The sequence below is a fragment of the Prionailurus viverrinus genome, chromosome B2 (assembly GCF_022837055.1).
Source record: "Prionailurus viverrinus isolate Anna chromosome B2, UM_Priviv_1.0, whole genome shotgun sequence".
NCBI classification, from domain to species: domain Eukaryota; kingdom Metazoa; phylum Chordata; class Mammalia; order Carnivora; family Felidae; genus Prionailurus; species Prionailurus viverrinus.
In genome coordinates, this window is record NC_062565.1 from 90,839,040 (window position 1) to 90,862,226 (window position 23,187).

Below are 23,187 nucleotides of genomic sequence, written 5' to 3' on the forward strand. Positions count from 1 at the left end.
AGAATGTTTACTTTTGGCAATACAGTGACTGCATAGTGCATTGTAAAATGTACAATGTAAAATGTACATACACATTTTGCTTATCCATTCATCTGTTCATGGACATATGGGTTGCTCATGTTTTAGCTGTGAATGATGCTGCTGTGGGCATGGGCCCACAAATATTTCTTGGAGACTCTACTTTCAATTCTTTTGGGTATACACCCAGAAGTGGAATAGTGCATTGTCCTGAGCTTTTAGTAAACATTTTAAGTGTCATTTGGTTTTCTTGTAATTCTTCATCTTTGCTCCAAAATATTTGACTTTGTAAAAATAATACCCTTTTTAAATTGTGGTAAAAAAAAAAACACAACACATAAATTTACCATCTTAACCATTTTTAAGCATACAGTTCAGGGGTATTAAATACATTCATACAGTTATGCAACCATCACCCCCATCCATCTCCTAAGTTTATTTTATAAAACTGAAACTCTATACCTATTAACTCCTCACTACCCCGTTTCCCCAGCCCCTGGCTCTCACCACTGTGCTTTCTGTCTCTATAAATTTGACTACTCTAGGTACCTCATATAAGTGGATTCATACAGTATTTGTTTTGTGACTGTCTTATTTAACTTTGTATTATGTTCTCAAAGTTCATCCATGTTGTAACAGATGTCAGAATTTTCTCCCTTTTTAAGGCTGAATAAAATTTTGTTATATGTACATACACATTTTGCTTATCCATTCATCTGTTCATGGACATATGGGTTGCTCATGTTTTAGTCGTGAATGATGCTTCTATGGACATGGGCGCACAAATATTTCTTGGAGACCCTACTTTCAATTCTTTTGGGTATACACCCAGAAGTGGAATTCCTTGATCAAATGGTAATTCTATTTTTATTATTTTGAGGTGCTTCCATACCATTTTCCCACTATTTTACATTCCCACAAATACTGCATAAGGGTCCCAATTTCTCCACATCCTCACTAACATTTGTTATTTTCTGTTATTTTATTCTAATTGGTGTGAGGTGGTATCTCGTGGTTTTGAGTTGCATTTCTCTAGTGATTAGTGATGTGGAGTATCTTTTCATGTGTTTATTGGCTACTTGTATATCTCTTTGGAGAAATGTTTGTTCCTTTGCCCACTTTTTGGATCAGGGTTTTGTTTTGTTTTGGTTGTTTTAGGAGTTCTCTACATTTTGTAGATATTGATCCCTTGCCAGATATATGGTTTGTAAATATTTTCTACCATCCTGTGGGTTGCCTTTTTATTCTGTTAATAGTGTCTTTCGATGCACAAGAATTTTTACTTTTCATGAAGTCCAATTTGTCTATTTTTTCTTTTGTTGCCTCTGCCTTTGGTGTCATATCCAAGAAATCATTGCCACATCCAATGCAAGACATTTGACTTTTAATTACAGTTGCCACTTCTCTTTCCCTCACTGTTCACCAGGGTGGAACAGATCTCATTTTTCTGTCTACTGAACTTATAAAACATGTATGTAATTACAGCTTGGGTGTACTTTCCATTTCCATTTTTCATTTTAACACCTCATCATTGCTACATTATCTTTATCTGATTTTATTAAAAACATTTTTGTTCTGAAGAATTTTCCCAGGTATTTTATTGCTGTAATTGGTATCATCTTCCTGAATCTCTTTTTAGCTGTTCTCTAGCATATTAAAGGGATGTATTTCTGTTCTGATTGCTGATTCATGGATTTGTTGGAATGCACAAGCAGATTGCATCTCTGTGAACAGTTAGTTATTTTAAATATGTCAGAATTGTCCCTAGAAGATTTCCTAAATAAAAGCTGATTCCAATCAATTTACTTAAATTCATTCTGAATTACCTCAGACTCTGTCTTTAACACATTCAATATTTATGCAATGCATCCTCATGAGTGTTTCAAATATATTGTTTGGGGATAGGATGAAGCATCCAAAAATAATTAACACAGTGGCAAAGATAACGAAATGACAAAACTGAAATAGAAGATGCAAATGTACAACCATTTTTAGCACGAAAGGCAACAATCAATCGAGAGTAAATCTTTCTGGGCTGAAGAGCTGCATACAGCAGCAGGACCAATGCTTATGAGATGCAGCATTTTGTTAGATGGACAGGAGCCAGGATCATCATTGTGGTACATTATATGATCTGGGTACCGTTATGTTTCTATAATTGATTGGAATTGTCCACGGAGAATGTTCTTTGCTGCAATCCAAGGATTTCTTCAATGTTTCAGTTTCTCCAAAGGCCACTTGAAGGGTAATGTGTTTTTAGAGGAATGCATTTTTCTAAAGTATCAGAAAATAAGATTGAGGTTTTACTAAGATGTCCATATTATTCTGATGGCTCCTGCTAAAAACAGCACTATTGGAAGCCAGTGGCGTATTTTTTTCCTCTTATTTTTGGCTAGAATTAGGTTTCAGAAGTTGGATAAAATGGTGTAAAAATAGTTACTTCTGAAAGAAGAACCAAATATTTGCTTTTAAAGGGAAAGGGTTTAGGTTTTTACTGAATACACTCAAATTGATTTTCATGCTTTTACAAGCATGGGAGCAACACAACTCCCAGGGAGACTGGACAGAGTAGGTATTGCTTTGCAATGTTAGGAAAAGTACACAGATGCTATTAAGGAAGTTTTTGAACTTGCTTTAAAATGTCTTTCATTCTGGGTGCCACATACCTTGCACCCAAATACTTGGTGAAAGTGTGAGGAGCTCCCACACCATTGTTCTCAAAACCTGTTCTATTTCCAGAATAGTCCCTGTTTCTGCTGACTTGGACATCAGAAATGGCCCTTGGGAAGACTATGAAAGGGTGATGTTTACCCTCAGAAACCAGAAGCGGTAGAAATGAGGCAGTCGGACCTCTATTCCATTCGGTGGGGCCTCCATGTACCATTCACTACCCCACCAAAGCACACCCCCAGAAACTATTTTCAGAAAAGGCCCACTGTAGGAATCCTCATTCCCATGTACGCTGAGCTACAGCTGAAATTGCTCATGCATTTGTATTTGTGGAGGTGGAAATACTGTAGCACAAAGGAATGAAACACAAGTGAATCCCTCTCTGAGCACAAAGATTTTATTGTTTTTGGTGGGGGTAATAGCAATGGTGGGGTGGGCTCTTAGCCATAAAATTTATCCTGAGGATGAGTTTGTTTACAATTTATCACCTTAGGCTTTCATTTACCTTTTATTTACTCTTGACAGCTGTTTATCATTTTCTAAGCATTTTCATGTAAAAGATTCATTAAATGAAATTGACAAAACACTTGCTGTACCAGACACTGTGTATACAACAATGAATGAAGCTCACTGCCCTTATCACAATGGAGCCAAATACTATGAGAGGAAGTGCAGGCAGGTATCATCTCTGTTTTGTAGGTGACAAATGGAAACAGAAGAGTTGATGGAATACATTGTCCTAAATCTTCTAATATATGCTTGGATCACCAAACACAACACAGGGGCAAGGTAGTATTACAGAAACATAATTAAAACAACAATAACAACAACAACAAAAAACTCAAAACCAAAAACCAAAAAACCCAAACCACTTCTCTTGATACTGCAAGCCTAGCTTTTCTTTCCACTCCATACCTATTCCTTCTAGACCCTTGGTAAAACTGTGCTGTAATGGGAAATAGAGCATATTTTCTGATAATAGCCAGCTGAAGTAACACATGTAAAGATGCACATTCCTGATAGACCACCTATTTGTTTTGGTATTGTAACTGACAAGCTTATTTAAAAGCTTAATTGAAGTCACTGGCATTCTTTGTTAGAATGACTGTTAGACACCCTTTGTAGTATCAATTTCAGATTTTTGAAGAAGTATGCAATGATTTGTTTCCAGTGTGATCTGGAGTTTGGTGGAGAGACAACTATAATGTTGGAGTAGATAACGTTTGATTAATGAAGGTCTCTGACAGTAGCCTGCTTATTCATTATTTTATAATTGTGTTGTGAGAGTTTCCCCCCACCCCAATCCAAACTTCCTCTTCTGTACTTTACACCCATTTTATTTTTTTGCTGGTTCACCATGGTTAGTACTTTTTTTTTTTTAATAACCCTTGCATCAATTTGACTAAAAAGCAGACACAAACCTAGACTTAAACATCCAAAAAAGATTTTTCCCTTTAGACCATTACTTTTAGAAAATATGCACCAATTCTGATGTGTTGCCATGAAGACCATTTTTGGAATCTCCCTTTTCTGATGGTCTTTGGTGTCGATTTACAAGCCATGAAAAAGGCAGTTTCATTTTTATGGCAGTCAGCATTACTCAGTGTTAGCCTTTTCATTTGCAGGAATTATGTGGTTATTTCAGAAGCTCCATTCCCTCCTGAAAAGTGGGCACTTTTGAGGCCATTTGGAAATATGGGCCTGATTGGCTGTAGGGAGTTTGAGAACTGGCTCCAGATTAGTCCTCCACATCCTGCAAAATGCAGTCTTCTGATTCCAAGGTGGAAACCTCGAGAATAAAATTCATCTTAGATCAGTCCTGCAACCCTCAAATTATTAAAAACTGCTTCCAATATGACTTGGAATCAAAGGGTGCAGTCATTCAAAGTAACTGTATTTGTTTTCAATGGACAGGCATGGTATCTATGTAGTTTAAGAAGTCCAAATAAAAGATAACAAGTAAGTGAACAAGGGTTTGGAGATTCAAATAATTTTTAATGACAGGGAGGTGCTGTGATTCTGCTCAACCAAAGATGGATTACAGTCCATCATCTTTTCCAGGATGTCTCTGTAATGAACTGGTTAATATTAATTTACAGATATAGCGTTACTCATGAAACTTTAAAAATATTTTCTGAATTACAGGCCAAATGAAGAGTAACAAGAAAAATGTAAGCATCCACTCAGATGTGGCTGGCTGTGTGTGCTTGACCTTGGGTAAGACTGGAAGCAACCTCTGTAGTACTCCAAGATCTCTCAAACTGACATGCAAAAGACTTGGGTAGAAGTTTCAAGCGAGGTAGAATCCCTGAAATCTCATTTAAAGGCCTCAAATTGGAAGAATTTTATTTTCCAGGAGTAGTATAGAATCCTTATGATGGAAAGTGAAAGGGCTGAGGCTGAAATTATGGGAGTAACTTTCTAGACCCTGCAACCATTCTCCATCACTTAAAATCGACAACCTGGAATCAATAATCATTCTTAGAATTTTGAGGACCTTAAAATGATCTAAGTAGAACTCATTAAACCAAAAATTTTTATCTCCTTGTTTTGCTTAGATTTAGAATTTAGATTTCTGAAAGAAGAAAAAGAAAGCTAATATAAGGGCTCAGTACATATCTTAGAAGCCAAGTTCTTTTATACTTAGTAATAATCAAAAAATTTAAAACTTACTTCAGATTTTTCTTTTTAAAAAATTAAGGTCATGAAATAATTTTTACCTACTCATTTTGGATTCTTTCTGAAAGAGAGAAGGCTCAGAGTTATTATCAGTTCATATTCTTCAAGCATATAGAGTTCCTGTTTAGGGCTACTTTCACTGTGAATAGTCAGCCGTAGTGATGGAAGACAGACAGACACCTGGTAAGAGAAGACAATAAAACCTCAGGCTGAAAAGGCTTTATGATAATTTGAAGTTTTACAATAACTGTAGTACCCAAGATCCATGCTACATAACAATATTTCATTCTTCTTTTCCATAAATAATAAGTCATCATGATAATAAAACTACGTGGTCTCTCCATGTTATAACACAAGTTACACTGTACTTCTCACCTTGTATAAATAAATATCAGAAAGAGTATGGAAGTAAAGTCTTGAAGCAGAGGTAATGAAGAGTGGGGGGGAACAAATGGGAAGGAAGCAGGCGAGATAATTGAGTCAGCTTGTCTTGAAGTGGCACTCTAAATATTTTATTTCCACCAGTTATAGTATCCACATTTTCTAAGATCAGTATATTTTGCTTTCCTTATCATCATTGGGCTCTGCAATATAATTTTACATCATATATTATTAACATTTTTGACTATAAGAAATTCTTGAAACTCCATGTGATCAAAGTATAAATTTTGCTAACAACCCATATTATATGTCTCCATACAGATTTGTCTTATGTATTTTATGCTGAAGGGCTAGAAATCTGTTACAACAAATCCTAACACTGTCATGTCTCAGTGTAGTTTTCCTTAGAAAATAAGAAACCAACATTCTTGTAAACATTACACCGTGAGATGTAAGATTTGATGGATAATTCCTAAATATCATCTCAATATACACAAAAGGTTTTCCTACACGTGTGTTCATTTTACATATCAAGAAACTCACGAAGACAACATTTTGAAAGGCAACATTTGTTAAAAGGCCACCGCAGCTGACTTTGTGTTGCTGGAGTCAATACTGCAGCCACCGTCAATTTCCTGGGTGTCTTGAGGTTAGGAGTTGATTCCACCAAGGCAAACATCAAGCAATTCGACTTTGTCTAGATGAACAGGCAGACTTCTTAACCAATTCTCTCAAATGGACTGTTCGGGTCAGGTTACTTCACTTTCAGGTCAATCAAGGCATCAGAGACCTCCTCATTGACCTGGGCAGAAATACTCGCTGGTGTGACATTGAGATGAATGTCATACTGCTGGTCCAGGCCAAGGTAGCAGTCGCTCATGAGATACAGTGTGTAGATATACCTAAGTTTAAAAACAGAATGAAATGTAAAACAACAGTCATATTTAATTCTTTCAGAACTTGGGTGGTGAGACCCTGCTTACCTTCCAGGTAGTTCCGGAGTATAAAAAGAAATGGAAACAACGTGATGGTTTCGAACATATCCCACTCTTTTCAAAGCAATAAGTTCTCTCTTATCCACTTCTCCTAATATCAAAAACCATCCTTCATCTTTCAATTTGGGAAATCGGGGGGTAACTGCGTGGCTGTCTTGCTTTCCCTATAAACCAGAAAAAAAAAAGAGGTAAGACATTAATAATGTTTAGACTTTCTATGCCCTTCGGTTGTGGTTAAAAGGCTAGGTTGTTTTCCTTGAAGGCCATAAATCTACGCAGTTCAGTGTTATCTATCTGGGATGTTTTAAATTTTATTGTTTGGTGTTTTTGATATACTATCACCTGCCATTTTTCAGGATTCTCAAAGCACATTATAGACACTACTTTGTGGCTATAATCACCAGCATATTTGGCTCAGTTAGAATAGAAAGCCCTGAATCTTAATATCAAATTAGTAAATTCTCCCATCATTCTTATAAATGATATTAGTACCCTATTTGAAGATGGACGAATTGAGATACAATACTGTTAACCAAATCTTCCAAAGTTTTATTCACAAGAAACTGATACCTAGGGGAAAAAAGACAATCAAAACTAGACCTTGGACCTCAAGATAGTAAGCACTATATCATATAAATACCTTCCCTCAACCCAAGAATCAAACTCACATAAAAAAACATATATTCTAATATGGCAATATTAAAAAATCATTTCTGTGAGGAATGGGAAATTGTAAGCCAAGTGATTTGTAAAATGCATTAATCACCACAATCCAAGATCAGATATCACCATAATGGCAGCACTTGAAGTCTTTACTTTAGATCGATTTTACCAAATACAAGATTTTAGTGATTCTTTAAGACACTGGCATTATGGCATAAAATGTACTGATAATGACATGCTTTCAATCAGACATCATTAAATATTCTAGAGGGAGATGTTGCACTTAAGACATTTTAAAAGAGAAGTCTGAGAGCAATGCATTTTTACAGCATTTAGAAACAAAACTGAGAGTTTTTCTAGCATGATTAAGGCATGATTAAATTTTTAAGTAGTAATACTAAGGTAGAAAAATTGTAGTTTTCCCCCATGATTTTATCTGTATGATTACTACCATATTTTTTTGTAAGTGGGATACATTAGGTCTTCTAAAAATGCTCATATTAGAGCCTCTACACTGCCAGAGGCCAATCGGCTCGAACTTACACTGACTGATTTTTAGCATTAGAAATTAAGTGAGATGGGACCTGAAAGCACAGCACTAAAAAGATGTAACAACAGAAAGCTACTTGCCATTCTGTGTTTGAAAGAGAGTGGACTGTACTCACGAACAACCACTTCATTCCTGAGGGCTTATTTTAGATTTGGCACTGGGTGAAACAGAAGACAAATCCTTTCTTATTTCAATTATGGTACTAAAAACCAATCTGCCTACATGCTGTAGAGGCCCCAATATTTAATATTTGTGTCATAGGTAACAGAAAAAAGCACAGTAATTGGAAATGAACACACTTTAAATTTTTGACCTGTATGGGCATTGACAACACTCTCTCACAGGTATTATGGTGAAGGAAACAAGCAGATGTGGCATCTGAGGTGCAGAAAAGCTTAGTGTTTTACTCAAAGTCACAGAGCTAAGTGGTAAAACTTTGCTCCCATGCAGCCAAATGCGGTCCCTACATATCAAAGTGCCCCAGGGCAGTGCTTCCCAAACCTTCAAGTCCTTAAAAATCATTCGGGGTGCTGGGTAAAGGTACAGATTTTGAGACCTCTCCCCCTGAGATTCTGATGCAGTCACTCTGCTAAGTACGGCCAGGGAATCTGCACTCCAAAAGGCATTGCAGGGAATTCTGCCGGACTGAGTACATAGACCATATGATAGCAGTACGTCACGCAATGTATTATGTAAGGTGGATATTCTGGGGCTGAAAAATGGCACATGGGGAGAAATGATTGATTTCAGAAGACTGACTCTTGCCGCTTAAGGCCAGTTGAGAAAGCAGGATTCATGAATGACACGGACACATTAGTAATATAAAAGATATGTGTGGTGGCGCATGCCCGTGTCTGGTGTGAAGCATTTGAGAATGGAAACCAAACACTATACCTTGTGGAACCCAAAGTGGACTCTCTGCAAGCTGACTTGAAGCACATACTCTTGATCAGCATGCAATTTGATCCACCTGTTGTCATTTCGTTTGTCTGAAGTCAGAGTTGTGATAGAAAGTTCACCATGTCCTTCCACTGAGTCATCCCACCAGCCTTTAACACTTAGGCCAACATCTATCACCGGCAAGTGGGATAAGAAATTCCATGCCTGAATAAAAAAAGAGGAAAAGATAATAAAGGGATGGTTGATGTCAAATGCACTGATCAAGTAAGAAATAGTGTGCTTTGAAAAAAATCAACCTTTTTTTTTTTTAAATGAAATTTATTGTCAAATTGGTTTCCATACGACACCCAGTGCTCATTCCAACAGGTGCCCTTAATGCTCACCACCCACTTTCCCCTCCCTCCCACCCCCCATCAACCCTCAGTTTATTCTCAGTTTTTAAGAGTCTCTTAAGATTTGGCTCCCTCCCTCTCTAACTTTTTTTTTTCCTTCCCCTCCCCCATGGTCTTCTGTTTTGACATTAATTCTAGATTCAATGCAGTTGTGAGAATTAACACAGAGAGATCCTGTGCACCAATTTGCCAGTTTCCTCCAATGGTAGCATTTTTCAAAACTAAAGTACAATATTAATACAGGATATTGACATGATATAATCCACAGCTCTTGTTCAGATTTCCCAGTTTTTCTTGAACTCATTTGTATGTGTGTCAAACTAGTGTGCTTTTGCTCTTTGTAGTTTAAAGTCTTTATTATTATTTTTTTAACGTTTATTTATTTATTTGAGAGAGAGAGAGAGAGAGAAGAACAAGCAGGGGTGTGGGGTAGAGAGAGAGAATTCCAAGTAGGCACCCCGGTGTCAGTGCAGAGCCTGACGCGGGGCTCTATCTCATGAAACATGAGACCATGACCTGAGCCGAAATCAAGAGTTGGACACTTAACCAACTGAGCCACCCAAGTGCCCCTGAAGTCTTTTTATTTTTTTTTTTTTAATTTTTTTTCAACGTTTTTATTTATTTTTGGGACAGAGAGAGACAGAGCATGAACGGGGGAGGGGCAGAGAGAGAGGGAGACACAGAATCGGAAACAGGCTCCAGGCTCCGAGCCATCAGCCCAGAGCCCGACGCGGGGCTCGAACTCACGGACCGCGAGATCGTGACCTGGCTGAAGTCGGACGCTTAACCGACTGCGCCACCCAGGCGCCCCCCTGAAGTCTTTTTAAAGGCAACTAAAAAAGTATTAATCATTAGCTACACTGTGACTCCTTCACTGTAAATCCCTCCTAGATATTGAGTGGCTATGGTCTATATTAAACAATAAGTCTAAAAATGCTTGTTTTTAAACTTGTTTGTTTTAGAGAAGCATCGGATCTAATATTTACATGACTTCTAAGGCAGAGAGCATTACTTGGGGATATAAAGGCAACCTGAAAAAAAAAAAACGCTGTGATGCAATTGTTGATGTCACTCAGCATCATTCATTGACTATTGTACAAAAATTTTTTTGTCCATATTCCAAATTTATTCTGAAAGGAAAACATTCCTATATGTCTGTATATCATAAAGAACCCTGTAAGTCTAGGGTCCTTCTGGAAATAAGTATGTATTTTTGGCATTATATTGAGAATACCAATTAAAATGATGCATTTTAAAGGGATATAAAATATCTTACTGATTTCATTCTTGCTCTTTAAACGGAAAGATATTTTGAGAAATCAGTACGCATATATCAAGTGACATCTTTATTGAATGAATGAGTGAATTCCTAAGTCTACAGAAAGGATGTAACAAAATAAACTTAATGTTGTCATGTTACCTATTGTCATATTTTTCTAATATTTATAACTATGTGGCAATATCACTATCAGTCAAGAAACTTCTCAATATATTGGTTGTTTTAATCAGTTACTAATCAGTTACCTTTTAAGTTAGTTTTTAAGAGTACTTTAATTTTGGTTTTTCTTTAATTTCTTAAATATATACCATAGATTTCCTTATAGGCTTTGATTTTCTGTTTGCTAAGACTTTTAGTGCTGCCGAGTACACCTAATTGAAATGAAGTAGCCCTCGTGAATCAAACTACCCCTTAGGAATTCAAAAAATGTAAATCCAATGCAAATTTTCAATCCAAATACAATCCTATAACTTGTCTTGTGAATCTGAAATGATGTCTGGAATAGATCTTGAAATAGTCAAGGTACAGAATGGTCTACACTGTGCTTCATTCAAGGTAACAGATGGCCCTATCCCCTCCTAGAGCCAACAGTCATTGAGTATAGAAGCTATACCACTTGATGTTCTAAGACTGGCCAGAGTGGAAAAGTGATCAAGGGGACACTTAATACACAATTTCTGTAAAGCATTTAAGTTTGTGAGACAACACAAACAACAATTACTACAGGAAGCAAGACTTCATGTTTCTTTACTCGTACTATTAAATTAGTTACCAAGAGGTGTTTCCAGTTATTAGCAACTCATTGGGATTTTACTTTATAAAGCCCCCAAAAGTCAAATCTGGTTTTCATATATATGTAATCTTTCAGTAGCGCTTAAATATTTTTTTTTTCATCGTTGGTGTGTACACACATACTTGTTGGGTGTGTGTATGTATACACACACATATATACAAAAAAACATAAGCTATTTTTAAAGAAATTGCTAAGACATTTCAATACCAGCCAAACATATTTATCTGAGGATTAATCTTCATCTATTGAATCAGGCAAGAGCATTGCCATGCATACAATTATTTAATTAGCAGCCAAATCCTCTGCCAGTCAGCAGCCGTTCCAGGCATACTGATGGGGTAGAAGATGCAAATCTCACAGTCGTACTGCTTTTTCTCATTACTACTGCAATTAGCACTTAAATTGATGCTTTAAACATACTAATTTCTGGAATAATTCAGGATTTGTATGTTACCTGGGATCGCCTCACTGCAGAGCCGACACCAGATTGCTCTGCAAATTGAAGCACTTTTGAGCCAAATAACCATCATCATATCAGACTGAGCCAATTTGCATTTGGTTTTAAAGATAACAGAATGGCAATTTATGCAAATAAATTAAGTAAGTTTACTTCTGAGTTCTCCCTGAACTAATTATAACAATGTTCTAATTTTTCATCACATCTAAAACTTGGCTTGAAATCAATGTATGTTAGGTTAGAAATCTGTTGTTGCTAACAGAAGCCTTGTTTTGATTTCAATATATTGTTTTTATTCATAATTTTGATGGTAATTTAGTTAGAAAGGTAGGCACTTATTATGAAAATTTAGGTTGTTTTTTTGTGCCATTTTGGAGTTCAACAGAAATTGAACAATCAGACTTCACTGCCTGTTACACTTTTTCTAAGTCTTGCTCAAAACTAAGTTCCACTGGAAAAAAAGAATGACATGGTTTAGAAGTTTCTTTATCTTAATACTTGCATTTGCAAGTCAGTATGTTAATTATGTTATAAATCCTGAATGTTTGACATGTTTAGGCTAAAACTGCTTAAGACTTAAAAGTCTATATATGCCAAATACTTCTGGCATCACTCATTCATATTTTTGGCCATTCCAAAGACTAGGTTTAGAGAGATGACCTATGTTGTCTTTTACAACACACATTTAGCTCTCTATCTAAGTTATGTGGTAGACAAAAAAGGGGTTTCTTAGAGAAATACTTTAGAACCTAGGAACAATAAGCAATTAAAATAAAGGGGGAGGGCATAAAAAAGTAATTGAGGGAATTGCATGAAAATCTACTCAACTGAAATTTATACCCAAGTGGGTAATATAGCCTAGTGATGGACAAGCTACTGTAGTCCTTTCTAAACTGGTTTAATACATTAATCAGTATTAATACATTAATACATTAATACTTTAATACACAATCAACTTTGAATAATGCCAATGCTACTAATTATTGTCACTGTAACTATTTTTAATATTATTGAGCTCTATTCTATTTTAGAAACTACATAACTACATTTTGTTTTTAAAATTTTTATTTTTGTTTTAGAGAGAGAGTGTGCACATGTGCTTCCGCATGTGTGAGCGGGGGAGGGGCAGAGGGAGGAGGAGAGAGAATCTCAGGCAGGCTCCATGCTCAGTGTGGAGCCCAGTGTGGGACTCGATCCCACAACCCTCTCAGATCATGACCTGAGCTGAAATCAAGAGTTGGACATTCAACTGACTGAGCCATCCAGGCGCCTCATGGAACTACATAAAGCAATTTATATAATAACATCCTGCTTAATTTTCACAAAACTTCATGAGACAGGTATGATGTTTTCATGTTCATAATCATGGCATATGGTAGACAGAATTTAAACCCAGATGAATCAGACTCCAAAACCAATGCTTTAGGTTAGAAAACTCTAGGTACAATTTCCCAGACAGAATAAGGAAGATTTGAAACACAGAAACAATGATCTTACCTGCTTCATTTTTACAGCTGTTAGCTCATTTTCCATCATCGAGCTGAATACATGGTCCTTCCCTCCACAGGCATGGAGCAATTCAGGAAGGCACTCGATGAAGCCATGGCACCCAGTACGTCCGCCTTTTGTGCCTGTGCTCCATTTCCTGAAAAATAATATCAACACTAACTAATTCTTTCCTAGAATAAATGAGAATTCCTGACAATGATGGTTTACCTGATAACAACAGTTTTTTAAAATTAAGATTACTATACAACTTTTTAAAGGCTATAATCATTATGTTTCAAAATCAGCCAGCATTCTCTAAGATATTAATCCAAGGCAGTCTGGCTATTATGACATAAGATGTGTAAATCAAATGTGAGCTCAGTAACTACTTAGGGTTTACGGGTAAGGGGTGAATTTCTATAGGAAGGCACTAATGTATACCAGTGCTTCCTGTGGATAAAGCACTGAATTGAAGCCCTGATATTTTTTTTAAAGGATGCGGGCAAATGTCTCTAATATAATTACTTGAATAAAGTTTTCATCTTAAGTTGTTGGGAACCTACAATGAAAAGTACATTTGGGAATCTTTGAGATTTATGGCACAGAAACACAGTCCACCTAAATCTTACTATCTTGTTTATACAACAAGAAGAAAAATATGATTAAAATTATATTAATAGAGCTTTTTCAGGATGACAGCAAAGAGCTGGATGAAATCTCCTAGACCCCAAGCAGCTTTCCATAACAGCCCTGCGTGCTGTGTCACAGTAGTACTCTTATGTACCTACTTTACTGTTGAAACCCAACTCCTGTAACGCTTAGTACTGTCTTGGAAGGGTTCCTGAAACTGAGCTGCAGACATGAGGTATCTGCTTTTCTCCTCATGCCACCTGCTGCTGGTATGGCTCACTCTCTGAATATGCCTTTTAGTTTCCAGGACATCCCATGCTGGGGACTCAAGCACCATGGAAATAATTGCCTTGGCACCCAGTACACTTGAGGCCAACTGAGGGACTTTCCCTGGAGACCCCCATGTGTGTGTGAGGTTCTGGTTGGCCTCTGTGTCTAGATGCCTCAAATGAGTGCATGCCATAGTCTAGCTGACAGGCAGCAAGTACATGATGGCAGCCTACAGCCAGACTGCTTTCTTCTGTTTTTCGGTCTACATGACTATAAACCAACATTTTAGCTGCAAAGTATTTCTCAACTGATGTGAAATGCTAGTGTGAAAGAAACACTTTTATTTAAATACTGCCAATCTTGCTTACAAGATGTACCGCTCTTTTTTTTTTTTTTTTTTGCTAGAATTTTTGCAGCTATGTACACAGGACCTACAGGTTAAATAGTTGGATGATAATATAACTCTTAAATATAGGTTATATCTTGAGCTGCTAGTATATACAACTACCCAGTTTTGGACATTTTGCGGATGTATGATTTACCTTTGACAATGGATTTCCAGATCCCTCAAATCTATTCTGCAATTAGAGAAATTGGTAATTCATTTTGGTTTCGATTACACAGCACTTTCATAACATCTTTTAAAATGAAGGCTGATATTGTAAAGGAATAAATGCAGTTAAAATGGACATGTAGGTAATGCTGTAAATAGAAAACAATGTAATAGAAGGCTAAAATGAATTGTGATTCAGCTTGTGGTAGATGACCAAATCCCAACTGAGAAGCTTATATCACTAGCTCATGTCTCCCTCTGGGAGACAGGCATTTTCACTGTAAAGAACCAATATCTCAAGCATAACATAAAATTTAAGCGATCACACATGTAAAGAAAATATTATTTTTGAAATAAAAAAAACCAGTCACATTGAAAATTAAAACAATTACCTGAAAATGTGAAGATGGTGGTGTTCTATGTTTGGTACTGAAAGAAGAGAAGAGTCTTTTAACCACCGACCCTGGATCACCATCTGAACCAGATTGGTGATATTCAGGGCAGTCACCAGCCAGCCCTGGTTTGCAGCCACATCCAACATTGCCTGAACAGGGGGAAAAATGCACATATTACAAGAATACCATGGCCCTTGCCCTCTCCATTGGGGATCTAATGTTAACCTTAACAAAAAGCAAACGAACATAAAATGAGCATGATACCTCTAAATTACTATTAACCAAAATAGAAACCAGAAAGTAAACCACAGTTGGATTGGTAGGAACAACCCCCAAACTCTCATAGCACTTGTACACCACTTCCTGTAAAGTGCCAAATATTTAGCTGTTTGTAGGGTAGCACATAGAGCCAGGAAATACTGGTACCCAGCAATAAAACAGAGAAAAACTCAATCTACTTTAAGAACAAATACCTATATAATTCACTGTATCAAGAGCACTGGAAGCCGGATTTAAAGAGTGAATCTCTGGAAGTCTTTTCCAAAGTTAGTATCAGTAATAGTAAGGCAATAGGTTTTTTGCCAGAAATTTATTTTCTCCAAAAAGTGGACTAAAGACAGAGCCTCGGTTTTCAATGAAAATAATATACTACACACTTACAAATAGGGCTACTGCCAGTGGTACAAGTGGAAGGATGAGAAACTATTCATATTAGCCTATACATTTAATCTACTGTTTTATGGACAAACAAACGGCTGCATTTGCTTAAGGCAAAACTAAACAGTGAAATCTTATTTAAACAAAGGAGAAGTTTACACAGGCAAAGCTATTTCAATTAAATTAGATTCTGGAGAATGCTGACTTAAAGACACATAAGTTAATATCATGATCTGAGGCAGCTACTTTATACAGTTTTAGGAGTGTACTCTCTTGTTTTTGGGAAATGAAGACATAAAGCTAAGAGAAATGAGATGTAGTAAATGCTTAAAATGATAGTTTCATGGTAAAGAGTTCACCAACAATAAAATATTTATGAAAATGTTGTAAAAACCTATTAGAATATTTTTGGAAATAATTTTTTAAGGTTTATTTATCTTGAGAGAGAGAGAGAGAGAGAGAGAGAGAGAGAGAGAGAGAATGAATGAGAATGAATATATATCCCAAGCAGGCTCTGTGCAGAGCCTGACGCGTGGCTTGATCTAATGAATAGTGAGATCATGATCTGAGTAGAAATCAAGAGTTGGATGCCTAACTGACTGAGCCACTCAGGCACTCCTGGAAATAATTTTTAAGGCATATTATGCTACTAAAACTAATTTGCCATATTACTTAATACTACCGAGGCAGACACATTTTTCTTCTAAGTTTTGAATTTCCTATTCTGTGTTTTCTAGTTTAAGAAAGAGTACAATAGTTTAAAAAACATCTGGCTAAACCAGTCTGCTGTCTTTTTAAAAAACACATTACAAGGTCGGGGCGCCTGGGTGGCGCAGTCGTTTAAGAGTCCGACTTCAGCACAGGTCACGATCTTGCGGTCCGTGAGTTCGAGCCCCGCGTCAGGCTCTGGGCTGATGGCTCGGAGCCTGGAGCCTGCTTCTGATTCTGTGTCTCCTTCTCTCTCTGCCCCTCCCCCCTTCATGCTCTGTGTCTCTCTGTCTCAATAATAAATAAACGTTAAAAAAAAAATTAAAAAAAAAATAAAATAAACAGGGGCGCCTGGGTGGCGCAGTCAGTTAAGCGTCCGACTTCAGCCAGGTCACGATCTCACAGTCCATGAGTTCGAGCCCCGCGTCAGGCTCTGGGGTGATGGCTCAGAGCCTGGAGCCTGTTTCCGATTCTGTGTCTCCCTCTCTCTCTGCCCCTCCCCCGTTCATGCTCTGTCTCTCTCTGTCCCAAAAATAAATAAACGTTGAAAAAAAAATTAAAAAAAAAAAACACATTACAAGGAAATGGGTCAACATTTCTGGATATCATGGTTACTATGATGAAATGGTCAAATGGGGTTTTAGCACCCATGAGTCCTCTATATATGAAAAAGCCTCATACTAATGCAATACATACATTTATATGTACGTATATGTGTATATCAATGTGTATACTTGTATGAATGTACATGTTTATCAATCTAGGGAAAATTGGCTTGCATTCTTCCCGTTTCTCTGCACAGTTGATTAAAATACTCTGTTTTTCTTTGAAGCGTATGAGACAAAAAGATCATGAGGAACACTGTACTCAGACCAAAGGGGGAAAAAAAACCCCAGCATTAGTTCACAACTCACAACTCTTGAGTTATGTAAGGGAATCGAAAAGAAAAAAGAAATGAATAATTATACCTAATGCAGATCATGATGGTGTTAGAAGTTGTAATGTGGGTAACTATGGCGATTTTACATTATAACTTGACTGGAAATAAATTCCAGACCAAAAGCTCACATACATGAAGAGCTCGATGGATGGACCATATGTTTTTAACTTTGAAGTTTTCATGATGAAGTTGAAAGATTTCATAAAATTTATGAGCATTCCCCACAATTTTTCATTGTATGATCCAGATGTGAAAATGTAAAAAATCATGCAAAGTGATTGCTTACATGAAGTAAATGAAAAGCCGTGTCATGAATTGAAAACTATTATTTCTCTTGTTTTAATTTAGAGAAAAGGCAGGTAGGGAGATCAAGAATCTGGGATAAAAAAAGGTTTTGCAACCACCCAAATGTGGTGAGCCAAGTGTTGCTCTCTGCTCAATCACTCTTGAGTTGGGCCTGTTTTCTCTGTACCCCTCACCCCCCACCTCTACCACTGCCTTAGTGTAGGCCTTTATCACCTCTTACCTGGAATATTAATAACTACCCCTTTATTCTCATCTCATATAATTTTTCTTCAATCCATGTTTTATATGGTTACCAAAGCAAATTATCACAGAGATGACACTGATCGTGTCATTTGTCTGCTTACATTTCTTTGATGGCTTCTCATGGTGTAGAGGACAATGCTAGCTAGCACTTCTCTGCATGATAGTTCTGGTCTGTGATCTAGCCCGTCCTGGCTTATCATTCTGGCCCCTTTCTGTACTCCTAAAATAGCAATACTAAACTACTGCTATTTTCCCACTTTTGTCCTTGCTCTTAATGTTCTCTTTCTGCAAATCCTGCTCTGTTTACCCGGGAAATTCTGATTCAACCCTTCAAGTTTAGCTCAAATGCTACTTCTTTTTTTAATGTTTATTTTTTTTGAGAGAGAGGGAGAGAGAGGGAGAGGGAGAGGGAGAGGGAGAGGGAGAGGGAGAGAGAGAGAGAGAGAGAGAGAGAGAAAGCACAAGAGAGGGAGGCACAGAGAGAGAGGGAGGCACAGAATCTGAAGCAGGCTCCAGGCTCCAAGCTGTGAGCACAGAGCCCACTGAGGACGCGGGGCTCAAATGCACAAACTGTGAGGTCATGACCTGAGCCAAAGTTGGACGCTTAACTGACTGAGCCTCCCAGGTGCCCCTCAAATGCTACTTCTTACTGTGAAGTCTCCCTGATTCTTCCAGATGGATGGTAGGTATTTCTTTTTCTGTGCATCTGCTGCTCTGGACACATGCCACCATTACCCTATTGTGATTCTTTGTTTACATATCTGCCCTTTAAACTATAGATTTCTTGGCATCAAGAATTTAGAAATATTCTGTTAACTCTAGCCCAGTGCACTCACAGAGTATTGTGTGTGTGTGTGTGTAAGAATATTGGTAAAAAACCCAATTACAATGATTATAACAACTTCTGCCTAAATTATTGCAAACTTGCTGAAGGCAGTGCAGTGTAGGAAAAATATTACAAGCTTCGGTGTCAGATAGACATAGATTTGAATCCTAATTTTGTTCCAATTTCAAGGTGTTATTACATGTCCTTATAGGGGAACTATATAGGTACAATGAGGTAATGTACTAAATAAGGTATCTAATATACTGCCTGGAACACAGATCTCAACAAACAGGGGCCTATTTCTAAAGTTTTTCCATGATAAAATGAAAAGAACACTCTAAAATAGTCCATTTTTTCTAACAAGGATTTCCTTTGGGCCTTTTGGCGTGAATTTCTGCATCGAGAAGTATAGGGCCGTGAGGCCCAGAGCATGCAAGGTCAGGAGCAGATGCATGGAATGGGCAAAACAGTTCATCAGGGGAGGTGCCAATTATGAGATAGTCAGGGAACAAGGCTAATGACAGTCCTGAGGCTCTGGCCAAACTGGTGGATGTGGGCTTGGTTCTCAGTTTGAGTGGGCAAGCCCTGGTTACTGTTCAGAGGTATACCCCTAAAGAAGCTAAGGCCAGGGGATGGTCCAGGTAAATGGACTTGAGGGTCCTAGTAACTTGTAGTGATGTATCTCCGCATGACTGAGCCTACGATGGATTCCCTGTGTCTCATGGTCCTTTGTAGCAGTCCTCCTGACAGATAAAACCTAGTAGGTATGCTCCTTCCCAGAGTGGGACTGAATTTGGTAACAGCTGGAGATCACGGCTCAGTTCCCCAACTCATCTCAAAGTCCCTTACAGAGATCTAATACCAAACAACAAAGGTGGTTTTAGTACACTGAGGAGATATAACTCTGTGGATATTTTTTACCAGCTTAGCATTAATATTAGGCAAATACTTAATCCCCCTTTATCTCTCATCCACTTTCTACTTAGCATGCTACCTACTACAGGGCAAAACTAGGATAATTCTAAGTGTAGGGGAAAATGGATGGGGGCTGACTCTGTGTATGAGACTTTCTCCTCCTAAGTTGGAATGAACTTCAATTGATTGTTGATTGAGAACTCTTTGTCATTTCCAGCTGTGACAAAATGGAAATATAATTTCTAGCACTGTATTCATTTATAAAATTATACTACTATTAAAATCTTGTCATAATTAATAGAAACAGTGGAGCTGTCATTTATTCATAGGAGACCAGGGGTTTTAACCGAGGTGCCACTATGGAGCCAGGTGAAAAGTCCAGGTAAAAACTAAGGAACTTCTGCAGTATGTGGCTTTATGCCAAGGTAAACCACCACCACCACAAACTACAAAAATCAACCCCACCCCTCACTCCCATAAACAACAACAAGTTTAGAAAATGGACACTCTCTGGAAGGAAATTTTTTAGACTCTTGGAGTCCTGGAGCCAAAGGCATGCTTTATGACTTGAATACAACTCATGTCCTGAACATTTATTTTGAATCAATTTCAAGAATTCCCTAAGCATATATCAGACTTGGTCTTGGCATTTAAATTCAACCACATTTTCACAGTGGTGTTACTACTTCTGCAAAGGACAGATTTGTCCAAATCTAGAGATATTTTTCATACCTTCTGCTATCATAGATTATATTTAACAATGCAAGCTTGACAACATGTCTCTCCATATATCAAATAAAATTTCATTCAATCATTAAAAGTCCTAAAGAGTGAATTATATTATTCAAGTCAACCTGGATAGACTGTATGTGTATATGGTGTCGGGAAAATACTTGCATAATAGTGCAGAGACTATAAAACACTTTCGTAAATAGCTCACCTTTGATTGTTAATGATACCAAGTGTGAGGCAGGGATTAGTAATCATTCTCCTTTCACAGAGAAACTGAAGCTCGTGAGTTCAGTGACCATGCAATCACACCACTCAAAAGTGAAATTAAGACTTGATCTTGGTTTGCCAATCAATTACCTGGGTGCATTACACTATATTTTATTACCTTTGAATGATTTACATTTACCTTGGCTTTTTTTAAATTTTATTTTAAGTAGGCTTCACACCCAACCTGAGACTTGAACTCATGACCCTGAGATTAAGAGTCTCATGCTCTACCGACTGTGCCAGCCAGGTGCCCCTACCCTGTATTATTTCAAGAAGAATTTAAAGTGGTTTACATGTGTCCTTTCCCCCCCTACATAATGGAAAAATAGAAACTCCAGACAAATTAGGAGTTTGATCAATTATTGTCTCTGAACGAATTTTATCAACACAATTTTTGAAAAAGTAATTTTCGAATACATTTGAATCCATAATTTGATTATAAGTACATCTTAATATTTGATATACACGTATTATGTATCATTTGGAATCCAACTGAATTCTGGATTTAAATGGTTCAAGGGTAACACAGGAACTTTGAGTACTGTGACCGAATTAAGTCAACTTCATTGCAAGAAAATAGAATCACTGAACACTAAAGAAAAGCTATCATTCAAGATACATCAAATGGTATTAACAGGTGGATAATAAGATGTAGTTCTAAGGTCCATTATTTAACATTTTCTAAATTTAGTTTGAAAAGTCTGTGAATTAGTCCTGTCATCAAGAGTCTGTGGCTGTAGAGAGTACATGTGGAGAGGACAGATGATGCCCCAGCTCTTCTACCCACAGCCCCCTTAGCATTCTGACTCGTACCCTCTCTTCTGCCTCCCTTTATCCTTTGCTCTCTTTAAGGAACTTTTTCTCTTTTCCTCACATCTCCTGCTAGTCACCCTTGGGTATCTAGTTGCAGTGTACAGATTGCAACAACCACGTGAAAATAAGATCATGACAAAGGCTGAAATGGTTAGATAATGTTGCCATTTCTGTTCAAATTAGAGGACATAAAGATAATATATTGACAGAACTTAAGAGAAAGGTTTAGTCTAGAATGGGAGAAAAAGATTTTCATTAATTTACAGAAGTTACTATTTATGGAATGTCATGATAATGCAAAATACTATGGAAAGATCATAAAAAATAAGTAAATAAAAGTCTGTGAAACTCATAGCCAAGAGGAACCTAAGGAGATATGACAACTGAATGTAATGTGGTACCTTTAATGGGGCCCTAGCAAAGAAAAAGGACTTTAAGTACACTAAAGAATTCTAAGTACGACTTTAGTTAATAATAATGTATCAATATGGGTTCATTAATTGTGACAAATGAACCTTATTAATGTCAGATGTTACTAACAGAGGAAAACTGGGTGTGGAATATATAGGAACTCTCTGTACTCTCTTTGCAACTTTTCAATAAATCTAACACTGTTCTAAAATATAAAGTATTAAAAAAAAAAGACTATGGAAATTCATCCTAAGCAGTTTGTTAGAACATTAGTTGTTACACATCTGCTAGAAAATGCACTATTTAGTTCAAGAGCTCCCAGAAGTTTTACAATGATGGGAAAAACTGAAAGAAAAAAAAAAAAAGCTTTTCTTGACAGAAAGGCATACTCTTTTAAAGGTTGAGGTCAGCTGCAAGTAATGATACAATATTTTGTCAATAATTAAAATGCTATAAGTACATTTATAAGAATCCTTTTCAATAGCAACAGTTGTTCACTGGAACTTTCTCCTGAACTTTTCCCCCCAGAAGGTTAGCATTCAGGAAGCTCAGCTGCTGTCTAACAAACTTAATTAATCAAAAAGTCATTTCCGAGCTGTAACTATGAGTAAAAGCGCTTCAAGTGTGCTAGCAAGCCTACAAGTTAATCAAAATGCTAATGCAGTACAAATTAAAGTTGTGATTAACATTTCACAGTAGCTGCTTAAGTGAGTTGATCACACAAATGGGTTAAGCATTACTCATTTCCTATAGCCCCAACCGGGAAAAGGATTGTTATGTGGGTATGAGGACAGGAGCTGGGGGTAGAAGGATCCTTCATAATAGCATCACATCATCAATAAACCGTCACCAAATTGTCATACAAAAGCTTACAGGTAGAGTCACCCAGGGGGAAATAGCCTTCCAAATTATATTATAGTGCTTGAAGGGAGATTGCCTGTAAATCCACAAGAATAAGTAAAGGTGTTTAACACCTCAAAATCCACACATTTGTGTTAGTTTTGGAAATGCTACATGCATTTAGCTCTGTGTTGCTTCTGGGGAAGGAAATGGTACCTTGTTTCAATGTTGTTTCCTGTGTTCTACTGAGGAATTAAAATGTAGCTCTCATACATGAAGAAATAACCACTAACTGGATGATGATTCTATTTTTTTTTTTACTACATTTTTATTTTAATTCCAGTATAGTTAACATACAAGGTTTATATTAGTTTCAGATGTGAAACAGAGTGAGTCAATTGGATGATGATTTTGCA

General features: G+C 37.1%; 1 protein-coding gene across 1 annotated transcript in view; it reads right to left on the minus strand.

Moving 5' to 3' along the window:
• Window positions 1-3,063: 3,063 nt before the first annotated feature.
• The window catches only part of ASCC3 (activating signal cointegrator 1 complex subunit 3), a 361,738-nt gene continuing 341,614 nt past the window's right edge, over window positions 3,064-23,187 (minus strand). The window contains exons 38-42 of the mRNA XM_047858492.1: window positions 15,111-15,262; window positions 13,275-13,422; window positions 8,851-9,060; window positions 6,732-6,907; window positions 3,064-6,650 (exon numbers count right to left, since the gene is read on the minus strand). Coding sequence (XP_047714448.1) covers window positions 6,503-6,650; window positions 6,732-6,907; window positions 8,851-9,060; window positions 13,275-13,422; window positions 15,111-15,262 — 834 coding nt within the window. The 3' untranslated portion in view covers window positions 3,064-6,502. The remainder of the gene's footprint in view (window positions 6,651-6,731; window positions 6,908-8,850; window positions 9,061-13,274; window positions 13,423-15,110; window positions 15,263-23,187) is intronic.